Source organism: Amblyomma maculatum, chromosome 11 (genome assembly GCF_055883805.1).
Source record: "Amblyomma maculatum isolate TAMU_Amacu chromosome 11, ASM5588380v1, whole genome shotgun sequence".
In the NCBI taxonomy this organism is placed as follows: domain Eukaryota; kingdom Metazoa; phylum Arthropoda; class Arachnida; order Ixodida; family Ixodidae; genus Amblyomma; species Amblyomma maculatum.
The window spans coordinates 97,808,048-97,830,672 of record NC_139354.1 but is presented as its reverse complement, the minus strand read 5'-3'; the positions used below and the strand labels follow the sequence as shown (position 1 = coordinate 97,830,672).

Sequence of the window (22,625 nt, the reverse complement as noted above, 5' to 3'; positions counted from 1 at the left end):
CAGTTTTCACCTAACATCAGCGCCACTAGGCATGCAATGTCACAGTGCCATATTGATGACCAGACGGGGTAAAGTATTCGAAACGTTCTGCTATAGCATGTCCCTCACTCCCTCTCTCTCTCATATTTCTTACGGTACATTCCTCACATTTGATGTGATTGCGCATTCAGTGCTTTACTGATTTCTTTTTCTGGACTGTATATGCAAATATGAAAGAAACTAATACTGAAATTCAAATTTCGCTTCCTCTCAGGCTGAATTCTTTATGGGGACTAGCTTGCTCTCCTTAAACTTTCCCGTATTGCAATGTAGTCGCATCATCTATTCCTTCTTTCGCCAAAATATCCCTAAACTTTTCATTTCATTTCATCATTTCATCATCAGCCTGTATATACCCACTGCAGGACGAAGGCCCCTCCCATATTTCTCCACTGAACCCGGTTCTGTGCTAGCTGCATCCACTTGACAACTGCGAACTTCTTAATCTCATCCGCCCACCTAACTTTCTGCCGCCCCCTGCTACGCTTTCCTTCCCTTGGAATCCAGTTTGTTACCCTCAGAGACCATCGGTTATCATCTCTTCGCACTACATGTCCTGCCCATGTCCATTTATTCTTCTTAATTTCCACTAGAATGTCGGTAACTTGAGTTATTTCTCTGACCCACTCTGCACGCTTTCTATCTCTTAACGTTATCCCTACCATTTTTCGCTCCATAGCCCTCTGGGTTGTCGTCAACTTAAGTAGGACTCTCTTGGTTAGCCTCCACGTTTCAGCCCCATAGGTGAGTACAGGCAAGATGCAACTGTTGTATACTTTCCTTTTGAGCGATACCGGCAAGCTGCTAGTCATAATATACGAGTGCTTGCCAAATGCGCTCCATCCCAATCGTATTCTTCTTGTTATTTCCTTTTCCTGGTCCGGATCTGCGGTTACTACCTGTCCTAAGTAGACGTATTCGCTTACTACTTCCAGTATTTCGCTACCTAATGTAAACTGTTTTTCCTCCCCGAGGCGGTTGAACATTACCTTAGTCTTCTGCATATTGATTTTCAAGCCTACCTTTCTACTTGTCCTGTCTAGGTCATCAATCATTATTTGCAGTTCATACCTCGAGTTGGTTAGCAAGGCAATGTCATCAGCGAATCGCAGATTACTGAGGTATTCTCCATCTACCCTTATCCCTAACCGCTCCCATTCTAAGTCTCTTAACATATAACCTTTATATATAAACTTTACCATAGACAATTTATATGTAGAAATGAAATTAAGGTTTTAAAGTGTCTTTTTTTTTGCTGAAAGCAAAACAAAGTGTACTTTAGGAACAGGGATTTTGATGCTAGCAAATTCGAACATTGCTAGCATCAGTGCAAATGTCAGAAACAACATGCCTGAATTGCCAATATCGGTCGTCCTCTTGGCTCAGTTCTAGATGATGTGCGCGGAATATTATATCCCGTGGATTCATTGCCCAAACGTCGTAGCCGCGGTCTGCCAAGAGGAAGCCTGAGAAAGAAGATACGTAAATAGCGCTGAATTTATTTAGCAGAAATCGATTTACCCCCCTATTTCAGTGATCTTTTGTATGGAAAACGTTGTTAGAAATCAATACATTTTGCCTGACCGAGGCAACCTTACAAGATGCGTTCAAGGCTCATGGAGGGGCTGGGTGATAATACTACGTGAAGTATAAAAGCACACCACCTATGCACAGTAGGAAGCTGAGTTAACCTTTGTCCGTGGTTAAGGCTCACTGCCGAATGTTTTTGTGCCTAATATTTATATATATTATGCATTATATTATATTCAGGTGGAAGCCTTCCTGGGCTCACGGTGAAAATCACGCGTTTGCATTTTGTCCGCGAGACATAACAATAGGTTTAGACGTCGACATTATTTCTCTTTTCAGGTACAAATGCCTTCATTCTCATATGACGAGGAAAGGTGTTAGGAGTTGTCGATGGCGATGATGAAGCCAGACAAAGAAAAATAAAATTAGAACCTGTATACACAAGCATGTATTATAGAAGCAAAACGGTACAGGAAAGAGGTACAAGAGGAGGAGCGAAAGTTTCCTCATTCAAGCGCCTTAAAAAGCTAATAGAAATCCTGTACTGTTAGAACGGGTCGAAGGAGATACATCTGGAAATTTTTCAATGATAATTTTGCCGCACAGAGAACGGCTAGATGTCTATATAGTTTTGAGTCTTCAACTGCTGTGTTCTATAGATCTCATAATGTTACTTTCCACTAAAAATTACATTGCTATCCGAGTTCCCACGTAATTTAATGTACATTTAAGACGAAATACATCATGTTCAGCCAAACTGCATCAAGTCAAACATAATGCAAAACACGTTTTGAATACAATAATATGAGGTTTTAGAGGTAAAGAAGGATAAGATTAATGTTTCTCTTTAGCCCGCTCTTCTTGACGATCCGAGCTCTTGAACAAATAGTTTTGCTGCTAACGCATTCGCTACTCCCTATTTTTATTCATCTGGCCAGTACCTTAAGCATACAGTTGTATGTGAAAGGTCGCCTGACAACATTTATATCTCATCCTATTAAAGCGGCACTTATTTTAGAGCTAGCATGTCCGGAGTTGGCAAATTGTACCAAGTCTCTGATATCTTGTGCTCATCTGGCGTAAGAAAACCCTACGGCGGTTCAATTCCTCACCATTGCAGCCACCGAATGCTACCTACCAGAATCATGCCCACAACACTAACGTCGACAACCTTGACGCCAATTTCTGGAGAAATGATATCGTACGTCTACTGGGTTAAACATAAATATTGTCACGTAGTGGTGACGAGGTCGACGACACAATTGAAGGGTCGATGATTGCACTAAAGAAACTGTTTATTTGGGCTGACTTGCGCCCGCAAAAGAACTAAGCAACTCGGCGGCGGCGATAGAAACAAACGTGCTCGTCGATCGTCGAACAAAGAATGCCCGTCACACTCGTCAACGCTCAATTTAAAGGCTGCACAGAACAATCTAGATAACGTCGCAAACAGCTACCAGCACGGGCTGGAACATTGTGGAATGACACCCGAGTGGCCGGAACCTTCGAGACAGATCTCGGTGCATCTTTCGCTACAACAAAACTGATAAAGGTGTGACTGGCGACATCGAGCATTAACAAACAAAGATTACGGAACTGATACGCGGTCTAGAATCAGAGTGATAAGCCTGTATGCCGGCGGCCGGTAAAAATACAACAAATACTGTTTTGAAGGTTTCGCGGCATTACTCCCCCCTTAAAAAAACATCGCCTAGATGTTCCAAAACAAAGAAACTTGAACATAAACACTGCAAAGTTTAAACACCACAGATTATTTAACGCGCGTAATATGGCCTGAGTCGTACAACATGTACAATTTCTGGGCTTGCGCGTCGCCGTTGTGATGCTGACGTTCCGTCGGGAATGACTTCATAGTCCAGTGGTCCGACGCGGCGAAGGATTTTGTATGGCCCAAAGTACCGACGCAGCAACTTTTCACTTAATCCGCGACGGCGAATTGGTGTCCAAACCCACAATTGGTCTCCTGGATTGTACTCTTTAATACGCAGCCGTGCGAGTCGTCAGGCTTCCTCTGCACGCTGCAGGTAGGCGGCGACGTCAAGGTTGTCTTCGCTGGTTACGTGCGGCAGCATTGCGTCGAGCGTCGTCGTGGGCTCCCTGCCGTACACAACCTTAAACGGGGTCGCTCTGGTCGTCTCCTGGACTGCCGTGTTATAGGCAAACATCACGTACGGCAAGATGGCGTCCCATGTCGTGTGTTCAGCGTCGAGGTACTTAGCGATCATGTCCGCGATCGTTTTGTTCAGGCGCTCCGTAAGGCCATCGGTCTGGGGATGGTACGCAGTTGTTCGTCGATGGCTTGTGTGACTGTATTCCAAGATGGCTTGCATCAACTCTGCCGTAAACGCCGTTCCCCTGTCCGTGATAAGCACTTCTGGGGCGCCGTGTCGCAAGAGAATTTGTTCGACAAAAAATTTGGCGACTTCTGCCGCGGTACCATTTGGTAGTGCTCTTGCTTCGGCGTAACGGCTAAGGTAGTCAGTGGCCACGATGATCCACTTGTTACCCACAGACGAAGATGGAAAGGAGCCGAGGAGATCCATCCCAATTTGTTGAAAGGGCAGGATTGGGGGCGGTATCGGGTTTAGTAGTCCTGCTGGTCTGATCGGCGGCGTCTTGCGTCGTTGGCACTCACGACACGTCTTCACGTATTGGGAAACTTCGGCAGGCAGTCGCGGCCAGTAATACTTCTCCTGGATTCGACGCAACGTGCGCGCAAATCCGAGGTGGCCTGCTGTGGGCTCATCGTGCAACGCCTGCAGAATTTCTTGCCGAAGGGTTTTAGGCACTACGAGAAGCTGCGCGGTCTTGTTGGGTGCGAAGTTTTTCTTCACGAGGAGGCCTTTGCTTAACGTGAAGGATGATAAATGTCGCCTGAACACACTAGGAGGGGAAGCGGTCTTTCCTTCCAAGTAATCAGCTAGCGCTTTCAGCTCAGGGTCTCATCGCTGTTGTTCTGCGAAACTGCTGGCGCTTACCGGTCCCAAAAAGGCGTCGTCGTCATTGTCCTCCGGGGGAGCATCGACGGGAGCGCGGGATAAGCAGTCTGCGTCGGAATGCTTCCGGCCCGACTTATAGACAACAGTCATGTCAAATTCTTGAAGTCGTAGGCTCCATCTGGCAAGGCGGCCGGAAGGATCTTTCAAATGAGCCAGCCAGCAGAGTGCGTGATGGTCGCTTACCACCTTGAATGGTCGGCCGTATAGGTATGGACGAAACTTAGAAGTGCCCAGATGATAGCAAGGCACTCCTTCTCGGTCGTCGAGTAATTGACTTCGGCTTTTGTGAGGGACCTGCTAGCGTAGGCGATTACTTTCTCCTGTCCGGCACTATTCTAGAGGAGAACGGCTCCTAGGCCCACATTGCTCGCGTCGGTGTGCATTTCGGTCTCGGCGTTTTCATCAAAGTGGCCAAGTACAGGAGGGCATTGCAGGCGGCGCTTAAGTTCGTCGAAGGCTTCTCCTTGCGGCGCTTCCGATTTAAAAAGTACCTCAGCCTTTGTAAGCTGCGTCAACGGTTCGGCGATCCGCGAAAAGTTTCTGACAAATCGTCGATAATAAGCGCACAGCCAAAGGAATCGGCGCACAGCTTTCTTGTCGGCAGGCGGTGCGATTGCAGCTGTTTTCGTCGGGTCTGGGCGAATACCGTCCTTGCTAACTATGTGACCTAGGAACCGGAGTTCTTCGTAGGCGAAGTGACATTTCTCTGCTTTTAGCGTTAGCCCCGATGACTTGATGGCTTCCAGCACTGTATGTAGTCGTTTTAGGTGGTCTTCAAAGTTTGATGAGAAGACAACAACGTCGTCCAAATATACCAAACAAATTTGCCACTTCAAGCCTGCCAGGACTGTGTCCATTACTCGTTGAAATGTGGCTGGTGCGGAGCAGAGGCCAAATGGCATCGCCTTGAACTCAAAAAGTCCGTCCGGTGTGATGAATGCGGTCTTCTCGCGATCTCTTTCGTCGACCTCAATTTGCCAATATCCGCTTTTTAGGTCCATCGATGAGAAGTACCTTGCATTGCAGAGCCGGTCGAGAGTGTCGTCGATGCGGGGAAGCGGGTAGACATCCTTCTTCGTTATGCTATTCAAGCGGCGGTAATCAACGCAGAAGCGATGTGTGCTGTCTTCTTGACCAAAACGACTGGTGCTGCCCAGGGGCTGTTCGATGGCTGGATTACGTCATCACGCAGCATTTCCTCAACTTGAACGCGAATGGCCTGGCGTTCTCGCGGCGATACACGATAAGGGCTTTGGCGCAGAGGTCGGGCGTGTTCGTCCGTTATTATGCGATGCTTGGCAAGTGGTGTTTGTCGTACCTTCGATGACGATGAGAAGCACTCCCCGTAGCTTTGAAGCAGACTGAGAATCTGGTCTTTTCTGTTGTGGGTCAATGCCGGGTTGATGTCAAATGTGGGCTGACGGAATAGGTCCGGTGCGTCTTCCAGCGTTTGGTCGTGGAGGGCGAATACATCTTTGAGGTCCGCTAATTTGTCGAGAAAAGCGATCGTCGTGCCCTTGTTGAGATGCCGGTATTCTTCGGTGAAGTTTGTTACCAGAACCTGAGCTTGACCTCTCCGGAATTTCTTGATGCCTCTTGCGATGCCGACACCTCGTTCAAAGAGCAATTGGATATTTCCTTCGACGATGCCTTCAGCGGTTGCGATGTTTGCGCTAGCTACGCAGACTGCGATGCTTGATCGGGGCGGGATGGTCAATTCTTCATCGAGGACGTTTAGAGGAATGTGTTGCATCGACGTCGTCGTAGCATGAATGGCTTTGTCTGCAGAGAGCTTGATGAGCTTGGATCGCAGGTCGATGATAGCCCTATGTTCATTTAAGAAGTCCATGCCTAAAATCACGTCGCGGGAACACTGCTGCAAGATCACGAAGCTGGTGGGGTAAGTACGCCCATTTACGGTTATTCCTGCAGTACATCGTCCCGATGGAGTAATCGGGTTGCCACCTGCGGTGCGAATCAGCGGACCATCCCAAGCGGTGGTAACTTTTCTTAGCTGAGAGGCTAACGGTCCACTAATGACTGAATAGCCAGCTCCGGTGTCTACTAGGGCAGTGACTCTGCAACCGTCGATATCAACTTCAAGGTCACTTGTTCGCGTCCTCGCATTGCACGTGGGCCTTAGTGTCCGATCTCGGCTCCGTCGTTTCTTCAGGTCATGGCCGGGGCATACCGTTGTTACGTCGCTGGGCGGCGGTGTCTGCTTGCACTCTGGTCGTGTTGTCGGCGATGTCGTCGTGTGGAGCGGCGATGAAATGGTTGCGTCGTCGTTAGTGGTCGTCGGCGGCGGAGGATCTTCTTTTCGCCGTTGAGCAACCTTACCTCCAAAGGTTGCTGCCTTTAGTTTCCTAGTTTCCCTTACGGGGGCTTGGGGACCTTCCGCGCACACTATCATCATAGTTACGTCCTGGCGACGCAAAGCGGGCCCTGTACGGCGATGGAGACCTGAATCGACGGCTTGGTGGCGCAATCTCACCGCCACGCAGATAGTTGTCGATTTCTTGCGGTCGTTCACCTGGGCGTGGTCGTGGAGCGTCGACAGCAAATCCACGGAGACCGATTCGTCGGTACGGGCAGTGCCGCAGAATGTGGCCGGCCTCACCGGAGTGGAAGCATAATGGGCGGTTGTTCGCTGTCCTCCATGCGTCGCACTTCCTGGGGCTTGTTGGTCGTTGGTAGGCTTGGCGGGCGGGAGCCAAGGGGCGGTTTTCAGGAACAGGCCGGTATCGGCGAGGGCTCGGAAAGTCATCACGTCGGGGCGGAGGGCGACGTAATGCACCAGCGTAGTTCATCGCTGTTGCCTCTTGTGCTGGAACAGTCGCAGCCGTCGCTTCACGAACGCCCAGCGCCTGCTGGACTTCTTCACGGACGACGTCCGCGAGCGTCGCCACCTGGGGTTGCTGCGATGATGGCTGCATTCTGCGGAGCTCTTCTCGCACGATCTCCCGGATGAGGTCACGAAGGTTCTCTCCACTTGCAGATGCGCTGGGGTAGTGGCTTGAGTAGTCTGGCTGAAGTGGCCGCTCGTAGTGGCGCATCCGGGTGTACAACGTCTTCTCGATGGCAAACGCTTCCGTTTCAAATTCCGCCACTGTTTTTGGCGGATTTCGGACAAGATTTCCAAAAAAGCGATTTTTTGACGCCTCGCATTAAAAGTTTGACTCTCTCACCTTCAGTCATGTTAGGGTCGGCGCGGCGAAAGAGGCGCTTCATCTCCTCAACGTACGCCAGGACAGACTCGTTAGGAAGTTGCAGTCTTGACTGAAGGACGGCCTGGGCTCTTTCCTTCCGGACGATGCTTAAAAAGACAGTCAGAAACGCTTCCTTGAAAGTCTCCCAATCCTTCATAGTTGCCTCATGATTTTCAAACCAAACTCGGGCATGTCCTTGAAGAACAAAGTAGACTTGCCTAAGTTTCGCGGCGTCATTCCAGCCGTTGAAATCTGACACACGGTCGAAAAGGTCCATCCAATCTCCCGCATCTTCATCCGGTAGTCCATGGAAGCAGGGGGGCTCCCGGGGTTTAAAGAAAATAACCGGTGCTGTAGTCTGGGCCATTGTCAGCGTCGATGCCTTCCGAAATCGAATGGGGTCAAGCAGCAGACCGTGTTCGGGTTGTAGGCCTTGAAGTCGGCGGCTGGCTCGGTGACCTGTAGGCTGGTTTTCCAGGGCGACAGGAACGCGGCTTGGGTCTTCGCTTGAAGGATCAAAGGCAGCACCTCCACCAGATGTCACGTTGTGGTGACGAGGTCCACGACACAATTGAAGGGTCGATGATTGCACTAAAGAAACTGTTTATTTGGGCTGACTTGCGCCCGCAAAAGAACTAAGCAACTCGGCGGCGGCGATAGAAACAAACGTGCTCGTCGATCGTCGAACAAAGAATGCCCGTCACACTCGTCAACGCTCAATTTAAAGGCTGCACAGAACAATCTAGATAACGTCGCAAACAGCTACCAGCACGGGCTGGAACATTGTGGAAAGACACCCGAGTGGCCGGAACCTTCGAGACAGATCTCGGTGCGTCTTTCGCTACAACAAAACTGATAAAGGTGTGACTGGCGACATCGAGCATTAACAAACAAAGATTACGGAACTGGTACGCGGTCTAGAATCAGAGTGATAAGCCTGTATGCCGGCGGCTGTTAAATATACAACAAATACTGTTTCGAAGGTTTCGCGGCAATATAATACAATATTCGTTATTCGGAAAGTGAAGGCACGGCTGTCTACTCCAGGTCTGTCTAACGGTGAGGGCTGCTGCATGCATGGGTGGAGTAAGAGTTGAGTTTTGGTTACCACAAACTTATAGTGATGTTCTAGATTAAGAGGAATTTGCTCACACTGACTTCATGATACTGTTATATGTTTGTCCTTTTTTTCCAGAGTTCTAGTTTCCTAGCATTCCACTCAGCAATGCTTGCTGATTTGTTGACACTGTCAGATTTAGGAGTTTTTTCGACATTGATTGGCCCAGACGTGGCTGCACCGCCACGCATATGTAGCTCGACGACGCCGTTGGTTTCATAAATGTTCGTACGGTTTGGACAGTACAGGTGCATAATGCGCCGTGGATGCCTTCATTTTAGGTTCTCGTAGTAAATATCGATTGGTAGTGTTTGTAGGCGACTTGTTTCTTACTTCTGCACTGTCATACATTATATTTTTATAAAACGCTGTCATATAATAAACAAAAACGCTTGCATCGGTGGTCGGTTGTAGGGTGCCCGCCTGCTATCCCGAAAGATGTGGGATAGATTCCCGGCCGTGGAGGTCGCTTTTCGATGGAGGCAAAAAGCGAGACGCGTGTGTGTTTTGCGATATCCGTGTACGGTAAAGAATCAGAAGTGGTCTAAATTTCCGAGCCCTCCCCTACGGCGTCATTCATAGCCTGAGTCGCTTTGGGATGTTGAACCCCGGTAACTAAGCCAGAGCGATACATGGAAACTGCGTCGTGCAATGCCCAACCTTGGGTGTTTCAAGGAGTAACAGGGGGTGCGAAAATTAAAGACGCAGTATACTGTACTAATGGGCGACTTCAATGCCAATGTAGGGAAAAAGCATGCAGGAGACCAGGCAGTAGGTGAATAGGGAATTGGTTCTAGGAATAACAGGTGGGAGATACTAGTTGAGTTTGCAGAGCGCAATAACTTAAGAATCATGAATACCTTCTTCAGCAAACGGAAATATCGAAAATGGACATGGAATAGTCCTAACCGAGAGACTAAAAATGAAATTGACTTCATACTATGTTCAACCCCCGCTATTATGCAAGATGTTAGAGGTAGTCGGGAATATGTGATGCAGTGATCACAGAATGGTGAGGTCCTGTATGGTCTAAATCTGAAGAAGGAACGAAACAGGTTAGTAAAAAAGAAGTCCATCAAAGAATTAGCGATGAGGGGGAGGGCTGAAGAGTTCAGGATCTCGCTACAGAATAGATATTCAGCTCTAAGCTAGCATGAAGACATTACCCTTGAAGCAATAAACAATAATTTTGAGAGATATTATTACCGTGTGCGCTGAAGAAGTAGGCAGTAATCTGGCTAAGGAGACGAAAGATTTGATTAAGAAACGCCAGTGTATGAAAGCACCCGATCGAACATACCAGATAGAATTGGCCAAAGTATCAAAGCTAATAAACAAGCGTAAGGTGACCGATATAAGGAACTATAACATGGAACAAATTGAGCATGCTGTAAAGAACGGGGGAAGCCTAAAAGCGGTAAAGAAGAAATTGGGCATAGGCAAAAACCAGATGAATGCGATAAGCGACTGGGCGGGCAACGTCATCACTAATATGGACAAGACAGTGAAAGTAGCCGAGGAGTTCTATAAAGAGCTCTGCAGTAGGCAAAGTAGTCAGGACCGTAAGACGATTGGCGGTTGGGAAAAACAGTCAGACGTTCCACCAGTGACGAAGGACGAGTTAAGAAAGCAATAGAAACTATGAAAAGGGGGAAAGCAGCTGGAGAGGATCAAATAACTATGGATTTGTTGAAGGACGAGGGGGATATAGTGCTACAAAAACTGGCTACCCTGTATACGCAGTGCGTGGTGTCATCGACGGTACCGGAACCATGCAAGAACGCGAACATAATCCTCATTCATAAGAAAGCGGACGCTACGGACCTTAAAAATTACAGACCAATCAGCTTATTGTCTGTTACGTATAAGGTTATTACTAAGGTAATCGCTAATAGCATAAGGACAACCTTAGACTGCAATCAAGCAAATGATCAAGCAGGGTTTTGGAATCGGTACTCTACTATCGATCATATCCATACCATCAATCAGGTGATATAAAAATGCTCGGAATATAACCAGCCCTTATACATAGCATTCATTGATTACGAAAAAGCATTTGACTCAGTTGAAACATCGGTGGTGATGAAGGCATTGCAAAATCAGGGGGTAGACGAGCCGTACGTGAAAGTGCCGGAATATATATATAGTGGCTGCACAGTAACCATAGTTCTGCATAAAGAAAGTAACAAAATTTCCATAAAGAAAGGTGTTCGGCAAGGAGACACAATCTCCCCAGTACTATTCACAGCTTGTTTAGAAGAAGTATTCAGAGACTTGGAATGGGAGCAGTTAGGGATAAGGGTAGATGGAGAATACCTCAGTAACCTGCGATCTGCTGATGACATTGCCATGCTAAGCAACTCGGGGGATGAACTGCAAATAATGATTGATGACCTAGACAGGAAACGTAGAAAGGTAGGCTTGAAAATCAATATGCAGAAGACTAAGGTAATGTTCAACAGCCTCGGAAAGGAACAGCAGTTTACATTAGGTAGCGAAATACTGGAATTAGTAGGCGAATATGTCTACTTAGGACAGGTAGTAACCGCAGATCCGGACCACGAAAAGGAAATAACGAGAAGAATACGATTGGAATGGAGTGAATTTGGCAAGCACTCGCAGATTATGACTAGCAGCTTACCAGTATCGCTCAATAGGAAAGTATACAACAGTTGCATCTTGCCCGTACTCACCTATGGGGCTGAAACGTGGAGGCTAACCAAGAGAGTTCTACTTAAGTTGAGGACAACCCAGAGGGCTATGGAACGAAAAATGGTAGGGGTAACATTAAGAGATAGAAAGCGGGCAGAGTGGGTCAGAGAAATAACTCAAGTTACCGACATTCTAGTGGAAATTAAGAGGAAGAAGTGGGCATGGGCAGGACATGTAGTGCGAAGAGAGGATAATCGATGGTCGCTTAGGGTAACAAACTGGATTCCAAGAGAAGGAAAGCGTAACAGGGGGCGGCAGAAAGTTAGGTGGGCGGATGAGGTCAAAAGTTCGCGGGGGTCAAGTGGATGCAGCTAGCACAGAACCGGATTAAGTGGAGAAATATGGAGAGGCCTTCACCCTGCGGTGGGTATAGTCAGGCTGATGATGATGAAGCCGAGATTTGAAAGCTTTGCGTGAAGCCGGTAATTTGCAAATGATATTAAGACGGAACCCTTATTAGGCTCAAGAACCGAAATCCCCTGCGCTCGAGTTGTGCGCGGTATCTGTGCGTCGAATCTGTGCGCTCATGTGTCACTTGCTAATAACCGCTGTATGAGGAGAAAAATTAGCTTTAATCAACCTGATGAGTCATCCGAAAATGAAAGTTCTGTCTCTTACGGGGATCGAATATCTATTTTTCGGACCCCCAGCCGAGCACTTTAAGCAACTGCGCCGCGTCTGGGATCTTGAAACACACATCCTAAAGCCCCTTTACCGCGAGGATACTAGTAGCAATGACAATGACGCTACAATTCGTGATAATGATAATGGTTACAGTAGCGATGACAATGACGGCCATTTATATTGATAATGATAATGGCAGCACTCTTCATGCACCGTGTGCAGTAACAAGGCTCAGCTATTCGCATTTCTGCAGCGTAAATTCCGTACTGCTCTCGGAATTTTCAACAAGTGGCCCTCGCGATCTGTTTGCTTCATTTTACCTGCGCGCGGACACGGGTTGAGTTTATTAGGGAGAGGAGCATACTTTTTGATCGTCCTTATGTTCTGTGCTTATCCTGCTAGATTAAACATTTTTGCGTTGCAGAAAATACTGATGTGACGCCTATTGCTAATGCGCATTTTATACTTCTAAAACATAGCTTTTTCAGGGGCGTTTTACTATTCCTAAATTCTTAGGTTATTTTCCACATCACCGGGTGGTAGTTTTGAGTTAGTTTTTGCTTACATATCTATCAGCCGATGGAGGCGAAAAGCAAGGCGCCCGTGTGCTGTGCGATGTCAGTGCACGTTAAAGAACCCCAGGTGGTCGAAATTTCCGGAGTCCTCCACTACGGCGTCTCTCATAGCCTGAGTTGCTTTGGGACGTTAAACCCTACAAACCAACCAACCTATTTATGCCTTTTTCTTCCGTTTTTTTTTCTCTTCATGTTTATTTTTTTACATCTAAACATGGGCTTTTCTTCATCACTTTATTCTCATGTATTCTAGGTTTCTGCATGATTTACATTAGTTGTTTTTTTTTTTTCATTTCTTCTGCTTGCATTTCGGAATTAGTGCCTACGGTGTTCACATATCCCAAAGGCATTTTTTCAAGATAATGCATGGTGATAGTTCATTGGTGAATGCAGGCCGATGGTCAATCACATTCCGTTCCGCACATATTGAAAATGAAAGCCAATGCATTCGCCCTTGGAAAAACAATTCCCTTATTGCTGCATCGCCAGTGCCGTTTAATCAAAACTCTAAGACACCTCTACAATCGCACCCCGTGCAATATTTATAGTCATACGCCTTAATGTCCACACTGCAAGAGATTTGGCCCTCCTACAAACCTAAAAACCATGTCCAGCAAGCGCAACTGCTTTCATATCAGGCAACGCACCTATTATATCCGCGGACAAACCATATTTGCAGCATTCTAAGTTTGCCTCCACATATTCCGCTTCCTACTCGCTTACACGTATTTCGGAGGTAGACATGTCAAGCTCGGGGTGTTTTAGAAATGTCAGACAGAAAGAGATGCAATGGAATGTAAATAATTAGTCACCTGGGCTTTGCTCCGGGAAATTGACGAACCATGCACCGGATTCGCAAAATATTCCTGGCACAAGCAGAACGGGTTGAAGCTGCGTTGTATTTGTCGCATTCCTTTGGGCAAGTGTTCGCACTCTGTCTATTTCGAGAACGTACCCATCAGATGTGGTGGCCTCAAATGTCTCACAGGAATAGCCGAAGTCTTGGACCAGCTCGCACTGTCAAATACAGAAAAAAAATTGATCATGGGTGCAACAATTCGCAATTTTTCTTCCACCGATTTAAAGCTACTCAGAGCAGATTGTGCAGTCAAATGAGGTTGTCTAAATGACCAAATTAGTCTCAATATATTATATTATTAAAACATGGTGCCTTCCTTTCTTTGAGATTAACGCAGGATGTTGTTAGCCAGCCGTATATGCAAAATCAATGGACTGCTTCAAGTGATTACCCGCCGATACGATAACATATTTTATTATTTCCAAATAAGTGAAGGTTGACTGCGGCAATTTTATTGCATAATATACTGTATCCCACAGACATGGAGGATTATAGGTTTAAAATGCATAAGAGATGCCAAAGCTGTTGCGCACATAATGGGCATTGACTGAGATGAGGAGCAATGGACATCGAGAGTGTGGATTTCCGCACGCTGGGTGCTACAGCTACTGAACTACCTAGTCGATCTCTCTTTACCAGAAAGCCTAAACTCATAATCCACTTTACTGCAATAGCTGATATCAGTGCTTATAATATACATCTAAATGCCCTTGTAATATTGGCTAGACGGCGAAGACCTGCGACCACCCTTGCACCTCAACACCTCTCTAGTAAGGACAAGCCACCCGGAAAAACTACTCAGAAGACAGCACTCAACGCCACTCGCTCCACGCCGCTTTGCAAAGGAGACCGCGCAAAGGACCAACAAAAGATGTCATTAGGCGACCGAGCAGCTGAAGTCATCTCCAAACACCCCCCCCCCCCTCCCCCCCGCCCCACCAGGAGGATTCATGTGGCAAGGAACTCAGGGCCCTGCGGGAAGAGGTAAGCTGTCTTTCCTCTCTTATACAGACCCCACACCAACCCTCCTCACCCACCCTCCTTTCCCCCATCCCCCCTCCTCCACAATGGCGGGGCAGGAACTTAAGTTACCCATTCTCCAGCGAAATTGCCGCGGCTTCCGGGGCAAGACCGCGCCTTTCCAATTATACTCGTTCCCATCCTCCCCCATCAGCCGAAATCATCCTTCTCCAGGATACGGCCGCTAGAGCAACACTTTCTAATTTTATGCCCTACCACACAGATGCCACGGACAAACCTAGGGTGTCCACACCTATTCACCGTTCAATCACCCACCAAACACGCACCATTACGTCAAAGACACACTGCGTTATCACACGAATAATGCATCACGCACACACAGTACCCTTCATTTTCGTGGCGAATATATACCGCCCCCCAATGTCAGATTTTTCTATACATCTGTGGTTTTTCTGTAGTATGCTTCGGTTATCTGTAGTTCCGTAACACGTTTCTGTTATAAGTACAGAAATTTATTATGTTGGTAAAGAGCGTGATGTTTTCACAAGAAGTTTCAGGTGAAAAACCACACAGAAATGTTACCGTAACATCAACTTTTCTGCAGTTTTTCCGATTGGGCGAGATGTCATCATTTTCATCATCATTGCCATCAGCCTAACGATCATTCCATGGCAACAAAGTCTCCCCTTTCCTTCAAATAATATGGTCTTGTGCCAGCACTACTCATTTGAATATCGCAGAATTTAAGCTCATCCGCCCAGCCATCCTTCTACTGAGACTTTGTTTCTCTTCGGTGAGAAAACCCGTTATCCATTTCATTAGGTGAGCATATAGGCACGTATTCTGCTTAGCCGCCATGCGTTGCTTTTGTTTCCAAATATTCTCGGTGGGCTGCAGCTACTTAGCGCACTCTTCAGTCTTCCCGCTGCCTGTCTGCCTTATTAATATGCGCAAAACTGCGAATAGGCAATGCGCACGACTAAATTTATCTTTATGGCATTCTGCGCTGACCTGTAACGCCGGTCAATTCTTCAGAACACACTTCTCATCTGGTCATAATAACAATATTAATAAAAATAATAGGTTCACAGAAAGGGAAAGTCGCCGTATCTGTCACGCGTGTTTCTGTGGATACCTGAACCGCGTTGTAGGGAATTGACGAAAGAAAGATGTGCTCCAAGTATTATAGTCACCTCTGAACTAATCGCAGAATTTGCTTTTTTTGAATATTTAACTTCACACTACAACAGAACTACAATCAAAGAAATAGCACCTGCAATCGTTTCAGCCTCTACGCAGCCTAAGGGGTTGGTAAAATACGCTCAATAGGCTGCTAACTCAGCAGTGCCTTGCTGGTATTCATGCAACTGCGTGAGATTCTGCTTTTTATCGAAAACAAGAATGTGCAGCTGCGTGTCACCACAACCGGATAATTTGGCCTTTCGTTTTTGCTGACAGAAGTGCACGAGACGGATACGCCGCATTTCCTGCAGTGTCCACACAGCTGCCAATGCATGCTAGTCTGCGCGTCAGCTGCAATAACATCTACTCTTACTTCGCCTCCAGGACATTCCTCGAAACACACCTACACTGTTTGCGGATCACCTAATGTAACAGACAGCCAACCTAATTTATTGAAATAACTCCCTACTTCTTTTTTTCTTGTTTAAGTGTAAGAAACAGTTAAGGGACGAATTTGTGATAACCGTTTGCGTGCGGCTTAGTCAGCAAGAAAATTGCCCTTTGTTACGAATATCGGTAAGACAAAATTTTAGCTCAGCATCTGTTTCTCGGCCATCAATAAAGTCGCCTCCACGTCTTCATTCATTCATTCATTCATTCATTCATTCATTCATTCATTCATTCATTCATTCGAAGCTCTGTTGCCAAGGATATTATTAGCTGTCCTACTTTATTACTCGTAAGGGGGCATGCTTGCTGCCGCTGGTGTTCTCACCCCACACCTCAGCTTTGGCTCTTCGGTGAGAACGTAGGAGAGTGGGTTGCTGTCCTTCATCTTGAGCTTTATTTCGAAGTTGGCTCTTGTGAATACACAAAGGCTAAAACTGACGGTGATTCTCGATCGACAACTCTATAGCGGCGAGTAAGAACTGCACTTTGGGACCTGAGCCGAGGTGTTTACAGAGGAATTAATTAGTATGCAGAAATAAAGTGGGATAATGATTAGCGGAAGCGCAAGCTCATTACTGGTAAATACCTATTCTTCCCATTTATTTGCGATTTGACAGCGCTTATATATTTAAATATGCCTGAGATACCTCCTTCGCAGCTGCAAGTTATTAAATGGATACTTCGCGTTAAAGAAGCAAAAACCGCCATCATGCACTAAAATGGAATGCTAAAAGTCTAAAATCACAAGCTGATCGCCAATGAACATGCCGCGTATAGAGAATTGTTCCTGTTAAGCAGCAGATGGGTTCGATAAAGAGAAAGTGCTAGTGCAGAAAACACCTTCTCGAGTTGTGACATTGTTTTATCCTCTTTTTTTATTAAAGCGGCTCTCACACTGGCCAAACTATTTTATCCCTGTTTATAAAAGTATACAGGCAGCATTGGGCTATCAATATTACAAGGAATTGCCAGCGGTACATTTTGCTTTAATATTTTACCAGTTAATGTTTCAAAGTGCATGAGCCACTATAATCACTGTGGGCATGTTTCATAAGAGAAAATAGGAACGTTTCCGGCTCACAGATTATATTAACTCCTAAAATATGCAACGGTGCCGACGCCTAACAAAAACTTCAAGCAGATCACTCAGAATATTTCTATACCTATTTATTACATAAGTATGGCTGGTAATACTCAGCACTGAGAACAACTACATAATCTTTGTCTCTGCTGATCTTCGAAGAGCTATTGGTGGTCCGTGCAAAGGTCGTAAGTAAAACAGCAATAAATTGTCACTCGACACTTCTAAAGACACCATCCCTAAAATAAATGTTCATGCATTTCTCAAATTACGGAAGAAAATTGAAGCAGAATCCGTGATAGGTATTCAACCGCTGATGTAATAAATTAACCATAACTGTTAAATACACACGTTATACATCTGCATAGAGAAAAGGAATAGTGAATTATTAGAATAGCCTGAATTTGTATGCAGCGCCGATCAGTGCTAGGTAACCCGCAAAATTGAAAAATGCCTCCTTTATTAAAATACAGGCTTTAAGTTCCCGGCACATCATGTGGTTCCTGTTTCATCTCAAGTGCTTTCGTGTTTTACATACGTCTCTTGAAGTGCATATATATGATTAGCGAATACGCTTTTTGTTTGAAAATAGGCTGCGGTAATTACTCATTTCGCCTTTAGGCAACTTACCGTAGTCATATCTGCTTGGCGTTCCACATCAGGGGCGTAACCATTCGACAAGGTCAGAGTCATCAAGAACGCGGCGAGGGATGTATGAAAGCACAAGAATCTGCACTCTTGCGGCATTTTGACAGCAGTACTCACGTTGACTGGAACCGGGGTTTATATGGGGCTCGAAAGGGGTTTAAAACTTTCTTTCTTTATTCAAGTTTTTGCTGCATCAGTGTATTTGTTACCCAGTTCAATTTTAAATTCAGCTTCAGAAAACTACTCTTCCCACTACGTGCTCGTGTGAATTTCCGCTCCCCATTTAAAGCCTCGAGTCATTGCCCCACAGGCACGTAGTGATCGTGGTAAGTTATGCATTAAGAGTGCATTGCCTGAACGGCATCCTGGGAAACATGTGAATGCAAGCCGCGAGGAATAATAACTAATACGATGTAAGGCGTTTGAAAATTGGCTTTTTTATATTGTTATCCTTTCAAGAGGGTTGTGTGCAAAGCGTGGTAGAATAAAGTTGGGCTGATTGGATAATTGGCCTGGTGAGTGAAATGCCAACTAACATCCACATAAGTGCATATGCTGACGACATCTGCATCTGGGCCTCTGGCTCGAGGCGCCCACAACTACGTTCGAGACTGCAACGAGCTGTGTCATCAACATCGATGTACTTACGGCGTCAAGGTTTATTTTTAGCGGCAGAAAAGTGTGCAGTGATCGCGTTTACGGGAAAATGTGTCAGCCGCTACCCGATTACCCTTCATGGAGTCGTAATACCATACGTCTCCAGGCACAGATTCTTGGGAGTAATTATTGACCACCGACTATCTTGGTCGAAACATATTGTTATGGTGAAGAAGAGGCTAATTAATTTTTGCCATGTACTTCGTTACATAGCTGGCATCAAATGGGGTCCAACTGAGCGCTCCTTAATACGCCTTTACGAGGCTCTGTTTGTTGGCTACATCCGGCACAGTCTCCCAGTACTCTTTAGTATGAGCATTTCCTGCTTGCGGACTTTAGAGAGCGGGCAAGCGCAGGCACTGAAAATATGCCTTGGACTGCCTAGATGCACCTCTAACAAAGGCACAATTGAAGAGGCACACGCTCGCCCAATGTCCATATACTTGTCACACGAACCACTTCGTGTATATTTACGAGCACTTACAAGACACCGTTTTCACCCACTCAGCAAGATTCTGGATGAGAGGCCGGTGTCACGAAATCGGCGCACATATTCATCAAGTCCGCACGGCGCGAGGCCCGCGCGGCGTCGCGTGGAAAGCATGTAGAGAAAAGCTCCCTTCCCCGCGCGGGAGAGCGCGTAGCTTTGTACGCGTTGCCGTCACCCTCTTTCCCATTGCCCGGGGAAGACGGTGATTCATCGGACTGGAATCAGCCAGAAAAATCGAGAATCTTCTATGGGACCTGGCCAATGACGACGCGCGGCTCGACGGGAGGAAAAGAGGGAGCTATAACCAGCGAAGCTATGTGTGTGTGCGCGCTAGCTTTGGCGCGTGTTAACAAACAGACGCGGCGCGCCCTATTTAAAGCGACCGCGCCGCTTGTTGAGTCAGTCATTCAGTTCGTCAAGTGTTTTGCGACGTGCTCGCGCTTCGGCTGGACTCCCGGGGATCACCCGCTGCTGGCAAGCCCACGGACTTTCAAGGGAGCGGCGCTCGTCTCGTATGGCGGCCACATCGTGACTCTTGAGGCGTCGGACTGCAACAGTGCCCGGTGAACAATTTGGTGTTTGTTTATGTACTCTCTCGTGTTTCATCTGTTGTAAAGCCTCTACGTTATTGGATACCTGTGTAATTGCATGCTTAGCGTTTGTATTCTGTGAACCTCTCGTCTGTTGTACTTCAAGTGATATTGTGTATTCCTTTGTATCGTCTCTTGCTGTGCATAAATTGTGGTTTTGTTTGTTACCTCTGACTCCGATCCTTACTCTGGTTTGAACCGGCGACCGCTGGGCACCAAACGACCACCCCCCTTCTGTCACTACAAGGTAGTTGAATTCCGGCTGAGCTTGCCACGCAAGTCGAGGGCATCTCCTTTGCGACCGGAACAGCTACCCCCACTCACTCTAAGGGTGTCTGGGAGTGTGCGCACCGTTAAGGGCGCATCGTTAATAATACCCCCTTAATTATTAACGGGTGACAATTAATCTGGCGTCCGCGACAGGACGTTTGGTGCATTCAAGCTCAGAGGACGGAGAACGAGTTGGAAGAGTTTACGAAGAGGTCGTAAACTGTGTAGCAGCAGAGCGATAGCGAGAGGTAGTGCCGCGCGGAAGCGTTTAGGCGAGGTTCGCTAAGCAGTGTTTAGGCTACACCCAGACGGTTCGCGCTTCAGAGATGAATCTGAAAGAGTTGATTGAGGCTGGCACCCAGCTGGGGTTGTCCGGTGCCGAACTGCGCAAATGGGTTAGCCAGAGAGAAAAAGAGGAAAAAGAGAGGGGAAAAAGAAGAAAGAGAGAGAGAAGAAAAGGAACGAGAGAGGGCTCGAAAGGAAGCCGAGGAAGAAAGAGAGAGAGCAGAAAAAGAACGAGAGAGGGCTCGAAAGGAAGCCGAGGAAGAAAGAGAGAGAGCAGAAAAAGAGCGAGAGAAGGCTCGAAAGGAGCGTGAAGAGGAATTTCAGCGAGAAAAGGAATTACTTACTATGAAACTTCAGCTCCAAAACTCAGGGAACACCAACGGTTTAGCTGAAGTGCATAGCGCCAGTGAAGGACATAGCAGCTTGCGTATAGACGCAAGTAAATTGATTCCGAAATACGACGAGAGAAGAGACGATCTCGACGCGTTCCTCTTGCGTTTTGAAAGGGTCGCCATAAATGCAAATTGGACAGACAGTGAATGTGCTACCATCTTGAGCACTTGCCTTAGCGGCGAAGCATTAAGTGTGTTTGGAAGACTTCCTCCTGAGGATGCAGGCAGCTATAACAAAGTGAAAGCTGCATTACTTAAAAGGTTTAGATTTACGACGGATGGGTTTCGAGAGAAGTTCAGGACTGGAAAACCTATGGACGGCGAAACGGCAACACAGTATGTTGCGCGACTGAGTCATTATTTTGACCGCTGGACTGAACTCTCAAAAATTAAACTAGAGTATGGCGCACTTCGCGAACTCCTAATTAAGGAACAATTTCTGGGTAGCTGTCACCCTGGTTTGTCACTTTATTTAAAAGAAAGAAAGGCACATACATTAGATGAAATGATGGAGCTCGCAGACCAGTATTTGGAAGCCCAGGGAGGCGAAAATTTGAGCAAAATTGTAAATTTGGAAACCCCTCGAAAGCCCGAATTCCGACAGACACAACCTATTGTAAAGTCACCCCCGAGGTGCTATCTCTGCGGACAGCTAGGCCACATCGCACCTAACTGCCGTAAACTTGTAACCAACAATCCATCCTCGTGTTGGAAATGCGGACAGAAGGGCCACAAAGCGATGTCGTGTCCCGACGCTGACAAGGCAGCTCCGCAGGCGGCATGCGCGAGGACTCTGTCAGAGTCGGAATGTCGCCTGGAGGAAGAAGATGCCGATGGCTTTGTTGAGCTTAAGAACGGCAGGAAAGTCCGCGTGGTGCACGACTTAGAGGAGGAGGAAGCAGAGAAGGTTGTTAATCGGAAGGACAAGAAAATCCGGGTGGTGAACGCCGTAGTACATGCACAACCTGGATCTCCGGTGAATCGGATGCCGGTTTCGAGGGGAAAGATAGGAAGAAAGTCCGTTTCTGTGCTACGAGATACAGGTAGCAGTGCCGTAATCGTTAGACGCAGTTTGATTCATGAGAATGATCTAACTGGCGAGAAATGCCCTGTGAGGCTGATTGACGGCTCCATTCAATTGCTACCTGAGGCAAAATTGGAAGTGCAGACGCAATACTATTCTGGGAAACTGACAGCCCTGTGCATGGAACGCCCTATCTACGATTTGGTGTTGGGAAATATCAAGGGCGCAAAATTTCCCGAGGATCCTGAACAAAGTCCCGCGCCTGTGCGCTGCAAGGAATCTAAAAGGAAAAAGGCAGGGCGAGGAAAGCAAGGCTATGAGAAGCCGGAAGAAAAGACTCGAGACATGAAGAACCAAAAGGGAGCACCTCAGGAGAAAACCGAAAAGAAAGAGACGGCTCAGAAAATTAAGTCAGGAATGCCTAGGCCGTCATTGATGCAGGTAGCCCAAGTGTTTGTCCTACTTATGGGGGCTTTACTTGGGATACTTCACCTTCAGCGGAAGGAATACCGGTGCCTAGGAAAGAACACTATTACAGTGATTCTTTTTGTTGGTCTGTGCGCGTTGACACAGGTTCCCGTGTATCCGTCGGCGCTACTGATTGTAGGGGCAATTATCGGCACACATTGGTTGTGTGATTTGCAAGAGGATAAGTCCTGCCTCAGGGAATTTTCAGTAGCCCGATCGGAGAACATAGAAGCGTCTCAAATGCGAGAGACTAGAGCGAAGGCAGAATCCCTGGCGGACAGAGGCGTATCACGCACTGATCGCGGGTTAGAATTACGCTCGGAAATTTAGGTTTGTGCGCTTCGCATTTGAAGAGCTGTGTGTTGTTGATTCCTATGTGTATCCGACAACAGTGTGGTGCTATGTTTGTGAACATCATGGCA

The 22,625-nt window shown here is 46.9% G+C and overlaps 1 protein-coding gene across 1 annotated transcript in view; it reads right to left on the bottom strand.

The window, feature by feature from the left end:
* The window catches only part of LOC146174469 (lipase member N-like), a 41,404-nt gene extending 23,332 nt beyond the window's left edge, over window positions 1-18,072 (bottom strand). Inside the window, exons 1-3 of the mRNA XM_084585402.1 lie at window positions 18,010-18,072; window positions 13,639-13,843; window positions 1,391-1,505 (exon numbers count right to left, since the gene is read on the bottom strand). Of these exons, the coding sequence (XP_084441528.1) occupies window positions 1,391-1,505; window positions 13,639-13,843; window positions 18,010-18,072 (383 nt within the window). The remainder of the gene's footprint in view (window positions 1-1,390; window positions 1,506-13,638; window positions 13,844-18,009) is intronic.
* Between the last annotated feature and the right edge of the window lie 4,553 nt (window positions 18,073-22,625).